Source organism: Taudactylus pleione, unplaced genomic scaffold (assembly GCF_031769625.1).
Source record: "Taudactylus pleione unplaced genomic scaffold, aTauple2 ptg000610l, whole genome shotgun sequence".
Lineage (NCBI taxonomy): Eukaryota > Metazoa > Chordata > Amphibia > Anura > Myobatrachidae > Taudactylus > Taudactylus pleione.
In genome coordinates this window covers 379,900-393,610 of record NW_028285012.1, presented here as the reverse complement: position 1 = coordinate 393,610, position 13,711 = coordinate 379,900, and the positions used below count along the sequence as shown (strand labels likewise).

The following is a 13,711-nucleotide window of genomic DNA, read 5'->3' as shown; positions in this document are numbered from 1 at the left end:
GACAATTGGTGGTACCCCACACACTCCCTATTTCCCCGCTCCCGGTTTCTCAGGAGCCAGCGTGGGTTAACTCCCTGACGAGTTCTGTACAGCACTTGTCGGATGTATTGCAAGGGGAGTCTGTGATGCGGCCTCATAAACGGCCGGTGGCGTCTCTGTCCGCTCCTTATGAGGATGACGAAGGGACGTCTGATGATGGGGAGATTCTGGATCCTTACGATCAGGAACCTCTCCATACTAAGGACGCTGATGCTAAGTCCAAAGTATATATTCCTGGACTTATTCGGGCGGTCCGCACAGCCTTGGTGATTGAGGACGAAGTTCCCCCAGCGGCTAAGTCTAAATCTGCCTTTTTCAAAGATGTGAAGGGCGATGCCACAGTCTTTCCTCTTTCGGGTCAGTTGGTGGACCATTTAGAGGAGGCGTGGAAACAGCCTGGCAAAAGATACCAGCCGCAGAGACGCCTGGCGGTGGCTTATCCGTTCGCGGATAATTATTTTGCTAAGTGGGAATCACCTCCACAGGTGGTTTCTCACGTGACCCGTCTTGTCCGTAGTGCCACATTGCCGATGCCATCCATGTCCTCCCTTAAGGATGCTACGGACCGCAAGGTGGAAATCTACCTGAAGTCCGCTTATTCCCTTGCGGGGGGGGCAGCACGGCCGGCTATGGCTATTTGCTGGGTTGCCAGAGCGATGGAGCGCTGGGCGGATTCATTAGAGGCTTCTTTTGATTCCGACTGTCCGGCCGAACAGGCGGAGTTGATTGGCAATCTCCGTGATTCGGCCACTTACATCAACGAGGCGGCTCTAGACATTAGTACTCTGGTGTCTAGAATTTCTTCAGCAGCGGTAGCTGCTCGTCGCACCTTGTGGCTGCGATCCTGGAAGGCGGACGCAGATTCCAAGAAGGGTCTGGAAGCCTTGCCATTTACCGGAGAAGTGCTCTTCGGTCCGGATCTGGATAAGATTGTGGCCACGCTGGCGGCAGCCAAATCGGCTTGTCTCCCGTCGGCCGCTGCTCCTTCTGGTTCTGGACCATCGTCCTTTCGGTCATCTAGGGCCCAGGGCAGGTCCAAACCACAGTCGTTTCCTCGACAGGCTGGTCCTAAGAAATCGGCCAAGCCCCGGAAGCAGGCATGGAGTACCAGACATCCGGCCCCCAAGCCAGATGACAAGCCTGCGGCCTGACGGTCCGGGCCTCCCTTTGGGGGATCCCAGGGTGGGAGGCCGCCTGCTACAGTTCGCCCAGTGTTGGTCGACCACTACGACAGACACTTGGGTTCTGGAGGTGGTTTCCCGCGGATACGCCCTCTCCTTCCGGCACAGACCCCCAGCTCGATTCTTCACCACGGGTCTACCATCAGACCGGAACAAGGCTACGGAGCTGCGGAAGGTATTGCACACTATGCTCCAGGCTGGAGTTATAGTGCCTGTTCCATTCTCCCAGAGGGGCCAGGGTTTCTATTCAAATCTATTTTTGGTACAGAAACCCAATGGGTCATATCGTCCGATTCTCAACCTCAAAGCACTCAACAAGTCTTTGCGGGTCCCGAAGTTTCGGATGGAGACCCTACGGTCCATCATTCTGGCGCTGGAACCTGGGGACTACATGGTGTCATTGGACATACAGGACGCTTACCTGCATGTCCCTATTCTTTTGCGCCATCAAGAGTTCCTTCGGTTTGCAATCCGCAGCGACCACTTCCAGTTTCGGGCGTTACCTTTTGGCCTGGCGACAGCACCACGTGTTTTCACCAAGGTGATGGCGGTCATGGCGGCTTCTCTGCGGCTGCAGGGAGTTCGCATGTTGCCGTACTTGGACGACCTGGTATTGGTAGCAGGATCTCCAGAGCTCCTGTTACGCCACTTGGACCTGACCATTGCACTGCTGCAACGGCACGGCTGGCTAATCAACTGGCAGAAGTCCACTCTAATCCCGTCTCGGAGGATTCTGCATCTTGGAGCCTTATTGGACTCGGGACAGCAAAGGATCTTCGTGACGGAGGACAAGATCTCTGCTTTACAGTCAAGGGTGCGCAGTTGTCTGCACAGCCGCCGGGTGTCCTTACACTCGGCGATGAGGTTACTGGGCTCCATGGTGTCGGTGTTCGACATGGTGGAATACGCCCAGTTTCACTCCAGACCTCTGCAGCACCTGATCCTGTCCAAGTGGAACGGGCTGCCTCAGTCTCTGAAGTCCCAGACGATTGTGCTCACCCCGGAGGTTCGCCTGTCCCTTGCGTGGTGGTTAAAGACGACCCACCTCAACAAGGGACGTCCGTTCTGGGTTCCAAATTGGGTCCTGTTGACAACGGACGCCAGTCTTCGGGGCTGGGGAGCAGTTTCGGGTCCACACTTGTTCCAGGGCAGGTGGACGCCGACAGAATCGGAGCTTCCAATAAATATCTTGGAACTCCGTGCGGTCTTCAATGCTCTCCAGCAGGCACAGCGGTTTCTCCAGGGTCACCCGGTGCAGGTCCAGTCAGACAACGCTACCACCGTGGCCTACATAAACAGGCAAGGAGGAACTCGCAGTCGGGCGGCTCTCGTAGAAGTCTCTCGGATCCTGGTTTGGGCGGAGCGCAATCTTCCGGCCATATCAGCGGTCTTCATCCCGGGAGTGCTAAATTGGGAGGCGGACTTTCTAAGTCGCCAGGACGTTCATCCGGGGGAATGGTCCCTGCACCCGGACGTTTTTCAACTACTGGTGGACAGGTGGGGTCTTCCAGAAATCGACCTCATGGCGTCCCAGCACAACAACAAGTTGCCGGTGTACGGGTCTCGCACAAGAGACGAAGGGGCGTCTCTGGTGGATGCTCTGTCCGTCCGGTGGACGTTCCGGTTCGCATACCTGTTCCCTCCGGTCTCCCTTCTTCCACGGGTAATCCGGAAGTTCAAACAGGAAGGAGGGACGCTCCTGTTGATAGCTCCCGCGTGGCCCAGACGGCACTGGTTCTCAGACCTTCAGGGTCTGTCCGTGGACAGTCCTCTGCAGTTACCGCTACGACCGGACCTGCTGTCTCAGGGTCCTTGCCTTCACCCGGACCTGACTCGGCTGTCTTTGACGGCGTGGCTGTTGAGACGGCCATGCTGAGGTCCCGGGGGTTTTCCAGCTCTGTGGTGCGTACCATGTTACGAGCTCGGAAACCGTCTTCCGCGAGGATATACCATCGCGTGTGGCATACGTTCTTCCAGTGGTGTCGACCGAGAGGTTATATACCGCGGGAGTTTCGTCTGTCTCGGATTCTCGCCTTCCTGCAAGCGGGACTAGATCATGGGCTTCGCCTTGCTTCTTTGAAGGTACAGGTTTCGGCCCTATCTGTCTGGTTTCACCGTAGGATTGCTACAATCCCGGATGTGCGCACCTTTATGCAGGGTGTTCTCCGTATTCAGCCGCCCTTTGTTCCACCTGTGGCGCCTTGGGATTTGGCTGTGGTCCTGAGGGCTCTCCAAGGACCGCAGTTTGAACCACTGGGCTCAGTGGATATTAAATGGCTAACAGCTAAGACTGTTTTCCTTCTGGCCATTGCTTCGGCCAGACGTGTTTCTGAGTTAGGGGCTCTTTCTTGTAGACCCCCTTTCTTGGTTTTTCATGGGAACAGGGCAGTGCTCCGCACTCGGCCCGAGTTTCTTCCCAAAGTTGTTTCCCAGTTTCATGTTAACGAGGAAATAGTTGTTCCGGCCTTTAACTCACCGGGTCTTTCCGTGGGTGATGCCTCTTTGGATGTTGTGCGGGCCTTAAGGACTTATGTTGACCGCACTTCTTCGTTTAGGAAGTCGGACGCTTTGTTTGTCCTCTATGGCTTCCGTAAAAAGGGTTGGCCTGCTTCAAAGCAAACTTTGGCAGCCTGGATCCGTATGGCTATTTCTGAAGCTTATCTTCATGAAGGCCTACCGGTCCCTCCTTCTCTGAAGGCTCATTCCACTAGGTCTGTGGGTCCTTCGTGGGCAGCTCGACGTGGTGCCTCGGCAGTTCAGATCTGCAAGGCTGCTACGTGGTCCTCTGTCCATACCTTCGTGAGGTATTACAGGTTTGACACCTTCGCCTCTCAGGATGCTTCCTTCGGGCGGCGGATTCTCCTTTCTGCACAGGAGCGTCCCCACCCTTAAAGGATACTGCTTTGGGACATCCCCAAGGTATCCTGTGGATACCCTATGGACCCTGAAGTAGAAAATATGAGATATGGTAAGAACTTACCTTTGTTATCTCTATTTCTACGAAGTCCATAGGGTTCCTCAGGACTCCCGCCCTGTCGCACCTGTGCTGCAGATGGGCTTTGCTCTGGTCACCGGTTTTCCGTCTCCCTCTGGTGAGAATGTGATTCTTGTATGTGTCCAGATCTTTTTTCTCTCTCTTCCTTCTCCTCCTCCGGCCTATGGCTTGATAACTAACTGAGGTGCCTTGGCTCGGGGGCGGGGTATAGGAGGGGGACCCTAGTGCATCCTGGGAGGCTGAAAAGCTTAACTCTATGGTGCCCAGCGACTGACGTCACACCTATACCCCAAGGTATCCTGTGGAACCCTATGGACTTCGTAGAAATAGAGATAACAAGGGGAAGTTCTTACCATATCTCATATTTTATATACAAATAGAACTTTTCTTCGGTTTAATCATATATATCTTACATAGTAAGATTGTAACTCTTTGGCTGACATGAACTACAATACTCCAGACAGCACAGATGGTGTAATGGTTAGCATTACTGCCCCATAGCACTGATGTCGTGAGTTTGATTCCCTCTACGGCCCTAACTGTATGGAGTTTGTATATTCTCCCTGTGCTTGCGTGGGTTTCCTCCGGGTACTCCGGTTTCCTCCCACACTCCAAAAATATACTGGTAGGTTAATTGGCTCCCAAATTAACCCTAATGTGACTGTATGTGTGTGAGCATGTGGTAGGCAATTTAGATTGTATGCCCCGGCAGGGACTGATGTGAATGGACAAATATTCTCTGTAAAGCGCTGCGGAATATGTGTGTGCTATATAAATAACTGGTAATAATAATAATGTTTAAGAGCTCGACCTCTAAACTTTATTTCATAAGTTACTTGCTAATAAAATAAGAAGTTTTAGTGATTGTTTATGTACAAACCAACATGTAATGTACAATATTGTGCACACAAGTAATGCTCATATATGTATAGACTTGTAAGTAATATCAGAATAAATGGTGCTAATTGATAACTATTCATTCAGATCTTTTTTTACACATTTTTAAGTTCATTCGGAAACCACGCTTAGGAATCCCACACCCTTAATGTAACATACGCCGGATATTATAACTCGCCTCGGAGATCCATGACCTGTATAAAAGCTCTCTTCCATGAGCTTTTACATAGGGCTGGAGCGCAATGGTTTCTAATATGTTTAACATTTACAGTAGGGGGTATATTATGCCATATATTAGCCATTCAAGGGCAAATTGACTGATATTGTAATTAGGAAGAGGTTTAAATAATAGACTGTGGTTAAAAATAATTGCTGGTAAAGTGTTCTACAAGAGCGGTGCTTATTATTTAAAGTACCAAATGCAGGTATATGGTATAAATCTGAGGCATGAGGTCTTCACCTTTTTTCTGTGTGACCTTTGCCCACTGGAGACATACAGACATCTTTGCATTGTTAGGTGACTGTGTCTAACTCAAGCGTAGGGTTCCCAGAAGTCTCCAGCTGTTTACTACATTACAATGGGGCCCATTTATTAATGATCGCATTTTGCAATGCGATCAGGGCATCCAGTACCGCCCATGATCGCAGTGCAAAATGCGATCATACCGTACTATCCAGCACATGCAGGGAGACGGGCTCCGAAAGGAGCCGTCCCTGCGATGTGGCCGGAGTGTATGCGGGACTGCTGCGCATGGGCAGTCCCGCGGACTGCACATGAGCGGCGCCCATTGCCGTTAGAGGGATCTGGGGGATCCCTCCGCTGGCTGAAATGCGGTAAGTCCCCATAGACTACAGCGGCTAACGCTATCTTCAGATGGCGTTAGCTGCTGGGGCCAATATCGGGAATGCTTCACATTCCCGATATTGATACATTTGGCAGCATCGCATCCCCCATAGAAACCTATGGGGGAGGCGGCTGCGGGCAGCAATGGAGGGATCACAGCAGGTATCGAGGCGGCTGCGGGCGGCAATGGAGGGATCACAGCAGGTATTGGAGATACCTGCTGCGGCCCCTCTTTCATACATCCGGGGGATACTTAATATTTGAGGTAAACCCCCGAAAATAGGTGTTTTCGGGGAATTTACCTCAAATTAACTTTGATAAATGGGCCCCAATGTATTGTTCAACAGCTGGAAAGATTCAGGTTGCCCAGAAGTGTTGTATCTGCACCAGTAGGATCAACATTTGTCAGCTGTAGATTAATGGACCTGTTGCAGCCATTTTGGGTATGGGCTAATCTTCTACCTAATATTCTACGTATGAATTCACTAGGAACTTGCGTCATAACTGAGGTAGGAAACACCTCTTTTTTTTTTAGTATAGAGACTCTCCTCTAACCTGCAATCTTTCAAACTCTTCATTAAAACCCATCTTTTTAATTTGTGCCTACCCTAACCCCTCCTAAACCACTCCCAACTACTCCATCTGCATTGTCCACTCGCCATGTCCACCGGTGTCCCATTGCTCCTACTGTCTCCCCCCACCCACCCTCTAGGTTTGTAAGCTGTCACGAGCAGAACCTTGTGTGCCATGTCTGCCCGCTCTGTCTCCCCTGCTTGTATCGATTTATGTTTTATGTTGACATTTCATTTAAGAGCATGTTCTTATGCTATTTTCAACTTATACGTACTATCAATGCTAGTTTTGTGCTACCTGTCATTGTACCTGTGCAATTTATTTGTAGCACAGCTTGTAAGGAACTCCACTCTTAGTAGCTAAAATAACTTATAGACAAAAAACTAATAAATGAACTGAAGCATTTTCATGGCTAATAATAATATCTTTGCTGAGATTAGTGAAGGTCTGAGAGCTCTCACATCTTTCTGCTTCTCGCTGCGATGCAGAAATATTGTCATACATGGCTTTCCGTAGTCACCCAGAGGCGGGAAATCCTCATGAAGAAAGGAGATGTATGAGGCTTCTCTACCAGAGTTATGAAGTAACATAATCTCTATTATTGCTAATTGTATTATTCTTTTGTTTGAGCAGGACATCAAGCAGTTTTACGCAGAGTACAATGATAAGAAGATGAAAGAAAAACAGGAGGCAGAAGCCCAAGCAGAGCTGGAATCCCTGATAAGTATGTTTATTCATATTTCTTATATTTATCTGTATTGTTCTCTCCTTCTTGCACAGAATTAAACCTTAGAGCAGTTTATATTATTTAGTAAGGGGAATTGTAGAACAGCTCAGTTCACTAGTTTGCAGATGTGTCTACATACATCTAGCTTCCTCGCGCGTTAAACTGCGTTTCTAGTCGCGCCACGGCTCTTTGTGCAACTTTTTCCCTTAAAATGTGTCTCTTCATAAAGCGATGTGAAGAGGGTGCACAAGTAGCTTCTGCTGAATACAATGATATGCAACACAAAGGAATTAGTATAAAGTCACAGATTCCGCATAACGATGCATAGTGCCGGTCACTCGTATCTGACCAGTCTTTTTCCTTTTCCCTCAATTTTGCTACTTTTCCCTCAATTTTGCATTTTCATTTGCCCGTAGTGTAATAGGTACTCAGTATTCATCTTTCTGTCACAAAGGAATTGGTATAAAGTCACAGATTCAGCATAACGATGCATAGTGCTGGTCACTCGTATCGGACCAGTCTTTTGCCTTTTTACACAGAGTGCATACTTTGCTTATAGGACCTGATTCAGAGCCGCTCGCTCCCAGCGTATGCAAATCCAGCGCACGCCCAGCAAGGCAGGCGATCGCTCGGCAAGGCATTAGCACGCCCACTATGTCTTGGCGAGCGATCACTTTGCGTAAGTAGACGCCCACCAGCCATTCATAAGACTCCCACTTGCACACGTCATCTCCAGGAAGTGCATGAAAACATTGGTACATCGAGCACCATCGGATGTGCTCGCTGCGCTTGAGGTTGACTATACCTGCCCACAAGCACTGTGATCCCTTCAGTGTATAATTCAACCAAGTGACGTTTACTATGACGCTGACTGTTAATTATGCACGCCTCTGAATCGGCGTTTACACACTCAGACACGCCTGTGTCCGCAACTCCACTCCCCCTTTACCACTGCCCTGCCCCTGTTACCACCCACAAATGGCCTCTCCTGTCACTCATTCCACTGGGCTGTCTTTGCAGGGCGAGCGAGCGCATCCCAATCGCTCGTACTAGTTTGCGCAAGCACACTGCGAACTATACGCATGCGCACATTTGCAAACATCGCCAGCAACGAGCAATCGCTTGCTAGCGAGCAGGTCTGGATCAGGTCCATAGTGTACTAGGTACATAGGATTAGTGTTTTGGAGCGACAAAGTCCGTGGCATGTTAAACAGAGCTGTTTGGAATGATTTAAGAATAGGTGTATGTGGACACATTTTTTCAGAAGACTTTGATTTTCCTGAAAATAGCATTCATATGCTTATTTATTTTATTGAGATTGCAAGAAAGTGAATTAAATGGTAAATGTGTGTATTTTTTTTTTATTATTATTATTATTATTATTATTACTTTTGTGGTTCTTCAGCATTAATTCACCTTTCCAAAACTGCAAAAAGCTTTTTTCTAAGAAATTCTTCACTTGAAAATATTTTTTTTTAACATGCTTGAATGGAAAGCATAAAATGTGTAGTAATAATATGGTAGCTGAACACAGCATACCATTTTGCGAAATAGACACCTTACTTCATCAAATGAGGGGACACCTGTGTTTATTGGTACCAGGATACGGGAGATCTGGGCATTAGACCCCCACCCCTTCCCCCATCCATACCTCTGTAGTTTAAGGTGTGATCACCCTGGAATAATTACTAAGAGGGCACATTGTTTGAAAGAGGGAACTTATACACCTATGCCCCTGAGTATGTAGGTGCCAGTATGGGAGAAATCATACACGTTAAGTGCCCCTCCCGTCGGTGAGATCTGAAATTATTCTGCAGGGCAGGTTGATTTTGTCTGGTGATCACAAGGCAATTACTGTATCACTAAGGGGCCACATCATTTAAAGGGGTTTGGTGTAAAATATCTATAGCAAAAACATAGACAATGTCTACATAGACTCCAAATGGTAGACGGTCAATAGGTAGACAGGGTCAAAAGGTCGACACACAGTGTCGACATGAATGCGGATAGACAAGTACAAAAGGACATTAAACAGGTCCATTCTTTTTTTTCTTTTTTTTTCTAACCCAAATCTTCACCCTAACCCTCCCTCCTGGTGCCTAACCCTAACAGTTGGGGTAAGTGCCTAACCCTCCCTCCTGGTGCCTAACCCTAACCATCAGGGTAAGTGCCTAACCCTAATAGTCGCTCCTAGTGCCTAACCCTAACCATCAGGGTAAGTGCCTAACCCTAACAGTCCCTCCTAGTCCCTAACCATCAGGGTAAGTGCCTAACCCTAACAGTCCCTCCTAGTGCCTAACCCTAACCATCAGGGTAAGTGCCTAACCCTCTGGTAAGTGGCTAACCCTAAAAAAAAAAAAGTCAACCATTTCAGTGTCGGCCTTTTGCACCTGTCTATCTTCATCCATGTGGACCTTCTGTGTGTTGACCTTTTGTCCCTGTCTACCCTTTGACTGTCTACCATTTGGTGTCTATCTAGACATTGTCAATCTTTTTAGTGTAGATCTATTGGTTGAAATCCATTTAAAAGAGTGGACTCTACTCTTTCAATTAAAAGTACTCCTGAAATTATATGAAGCCAGGATGAGAGAAATATTCCCCCAGCCCAGCACTTCATTACGATTTCTGCCGTGCGGGAGTTTTCTCTGGTGATCACACATGACTACCCTTTTTGAAACAATGGTACCCCTAAGTCTGTGGGTACCAGGATGGCTTTTAAAAAGTTATGCAATATTTATCCTGGACTTGCTGTGGCTTAATGAAGTCATTGTGAGTCCGACGTGACGATTAAGCCCTGCCCCTTCCTGGTCCGTGCAACAACTGTAAAGGGTGTCCAATCAGCCAATCATGTGGTAGCAACTCATTGCATAAAACAGGCACACATGGTCAAGAGATTCAGTTGTTTAGGACAAACACCAGAATGGGGAGAAACTGCTAATCTCCTGGTATTTTCACATAGAGCTGTCCCTACAGTTTACAGAGAATGTTGCCCTGAAAAAAAAAAAAAAAAATCCAGTAGGCAGCAGTTCTGTGGGTAAATATGCCTTTGAGCCTTCGTTCAGAGCATGGGGTACGCTAACCTTTTATATAGATATATCTGTATAAATGGTAAAATATTACTTATTTTAGGTTATATTACATAAGTTTACATATGTTAGGCTAGTGTACCCCATTTCCTAAACTTTTACCCACCTTTGTAATGAGGGAGGTCAGAGGAGAATGGCCAGACTGGTTCAAATTGACAGGAAAACCACTGTATCTCAACCATACATTACAACAGTGGTATCCAACACAGCGTGTCCAAACCTTAAAGTGGATTACCTACAGTAGTACAATACCACACTGAGTTACACTCTTAGAACATTTATAGTGAGGCCACAACCTCACCAAAACTAGACTGTTGAAGACTGGAACAACGTTGCCTGGTCTGACAAATCTAATTTCTGCCACAGCACGCATATGGCTGGGTCAGAATGTGGTGTAAACATCCTGAATCCATGGTTCCATCTCACTCCAGAGTGCGCAGATCTCAATTTAATAGAGTGATTAGAGTCACTTCAAGTTTTAGTTTTGGTGGAACAAGAGATTTCTAGCATCAATGGGCAGCCAATACATTTTCAGGAACTTCTACCATGATATCATGTCAACATGGAACAGAGGCCCTGATTCAGAGCCGGACGCTCTGACAGAGCGCACGCTCTGAATCAGGGCCGTCCTTCCTGATTTTAGAGCGGCCTCCTGGCCTCTCGCATAGCTGTGGGTGACCAAAAAGATGGTCGCGATGGTCAAGATCATCGCGACCATCGGGCTTGCGACAAGACCCTTGTGGTAGGGTCTCGTCTGCCGCAAGCCCTGGAGTGCTTTTGGCTCTATCAGAGTCGAAAGCACTCCCACTGACATCACTTGTGATGTCAGTGGGTTCGGCCCCAGACGGTAGACATTCCCATGGGAACGTCTCCGTCTGGCCAGACACGCCCACCAAAGGGGGCATGCTGTCACTCACCATCGACAGCACGCCCCCTTTATAGCGAGACCCATAGCGACGTCGCTATTCGGGTCTCGCGCATGACTGAGCCAGGTCCGTCGTGCGCATGCGCACTCTTTCGAGCGCTCAGCGCTCGCGAGCGTGTCTGAATCAGGCCCTGAATCTCTCTCTCTGCCCCAGATTCCCCCCCCCCCCCCCCCCCGACTCACACATTTCCTTTCTTGATCCCCCTCTCTTGTCCACCAACCTTGAATGCTATGGGTTGTTACAGTTTTTTCCAGTTTTCAGAAATTCCTTTATTGTCAGCTCTGTTTTGTCATTTCTTTTTTGCCAACACGGATTAGTTTTCCAATTAGCCTATAAACTGCTGGCCTTAATCTTGCATATATGCCTGTACATAGAGAAGTGTGCTGTAGTATAAGAAGAAGGAAACGTGAGAACTAGCACCTAACTAAATAACGCTACCAGTTCTAAGACGTACTCTTTTTATCCTTTATAATGCTTCTCACCTACCAGTGTACTCACTAAAGAGGGCATGTAGATTTTTTTTTCTTTTTTTACACTTTATAACAACCTCTTTGTCATTTGACGAGGAACCAGTGCGATCATTTCATGGCAGCCAAATTTGTAGGGTGGCCAAATTATACGTAACAATTTAAAAGAGTTATAATGAAACATTATTATAATTATTTTAACTAAGACGCTACTAGAATATATCTGAGAGATGATTTTTTTAAGGTAACATGAATACCACAGTATATGTTTGATAAAGCCATAAATAATTTGGCCACTAGGTGCCTAATTTTCTGGTATGGTAGACTTTTCTTCTTACCAGAGCCAGGCAAGCGGTATGACCACTCCTACTGGGTTGTGGAGTTCTGTGGTTTTGGTTAAATTTTTTTTTTGTACAAGAGCAAGGCACACTGGGTGTGGCGTTCTCTGGTATGGTAGATGTCTCTTCTTACAAGAGCAAGGCAAGCGGCATGGCAAATCCAGCTGGGTGTAGGGTTCTCTGGTATTATAGACGTCTCTTCTTACCAAGATCAGACCAGTGGCTTGGTAACTCCCGCTGGAAATATGCAAAGTAAGAAGGAAGACTAAAGCTGGTTACACATTAAACGATTTTTGGCTTGATTTGACGGATCGGGCCGACATATCGTCAAATCGTCTAATGTGTATTCACTATGTCGGCCATTGCGCGCTGCGGGGTCATCAGCCGCATTGTCAGGTCGTCCCTACATGCAGCCCAATCTGACGATGTGACTGACAGCCCCATGCATGTCACCCGTCGCTGCGCTGGGTACACATATCGTTTTAATGTGTATCTACCTTCAGTTAGCCCCATATGTTTCACTGGATGTTTTTGGAATAGCAACAATCATTTAACCATTTACGTGGCACGATCGCCCTGGATGGAATTACAAAGATGCTATTTTGAAGCATTGAATACAGTGGATACACATATTTTCTCCCGTTAACGGGATCTGCATGTGCAGAGTAGTAGGCTGCCAGTATGCAAGTGGCACCTGTCGATTTTGGGATTATTTAAAAAAAATTTCTAAATGTCTTCTATTTTATTTTTAAGCATTTTGCCATGTTTCTTTAAACTATTTTTTAATCTGCAGAAGAGAAGAAACCAAAAGTGAAAAAGGTGAAATCTGAATTTCCTGCGTATTCTTCAATTGAATCTAATTGGGGTGCATATGTCCCTTCTTATGATCAAGGCGTCAGCATTGAGGAAATTGAAGAACAAGTGGATGACTGGTTGGAAAATCAGAATCGAACACTAAAAAAAAAGGTAAAAAATTTTTCTGTTTTTAAAAAAAAAACTTTGATAGACTTTCAAAACTAAGGGCTAAATTTACTAAGCGGCAGCTTTTCAAAAGTTGACGAATGTTGGTAGTTTAGCATTTAATATTTTTGTCGTTTTAAATCACGCCAGTTGATGGATTTGAAAATTTGACGTTTTGTAGCCAAAAGCCTGTAAAATGTACAGCCTTGCTCCTTGTCACCTGTACCTAAGAGATATATTTACAGTAGGTTCCAAAATGTCTAATATTAAATAGTTTGACTGATGTGAAGCTTCGTTGTAGGACAAGTTTTTGTTCTAAAGTAATTACTAGCAACAATGAGGTGACTGTTCCGAGTTTGAAGTTAGCAAAATAGGTTATTGATCAAAATAGATGAATCGTTCACAACCCAAAGTGGGCTGTAGCTGTTATTTTTTGCAGGTAATAATTTAAATAAAGTCGCTTCCTTAGTCATTTAATTTCTATTTTAAAATTACTTTTAATTGCAGAGTAGTGGGAAAATTAGTGTTTTAGAATAGGCATATTCTATTTGCTTTTAATGAAGTTCTTTATTATTATTTATTATTATTAATTCGGATATTTATTTTGCCGTAGGGTGATTTCTTGTGGTTGTTTAGAGTGAAATGTACTATATTAGTGACATTGTAACTGTACTATTT

At 46.5% G+C, this 13,711-nt stretch overlaps 1 protein-coding gene across 2 annotated transcripts in view; it reads left to right on the top strand.

Moving 5' to 3' along the window:
• Window positions 1-13,711, top strand: part of DNAJC1 (DnaJ heat shock protein family (Hsp40) member C1) — a 157,570-nt gene that overhangs the window by 81,646 nt on the left and 62,213 nt on the right. For both annotated transcript variants that reach the window (XM_088454240.1, XM_088454238.1), the window contains exons 7-8: window positions 7,163-7,253; window positions 12,867-13,039. In XM_088454240.1, the coding sequence (XP_088310366.1) occupies window positions 7,163-7,253; window positions 12,867-13,039 (264 nt within the window). The remainder of the gene's footprint in view (window positions 1-7,162; window positions 7,254-12,866; window positions 13,040-13,711) is intronic.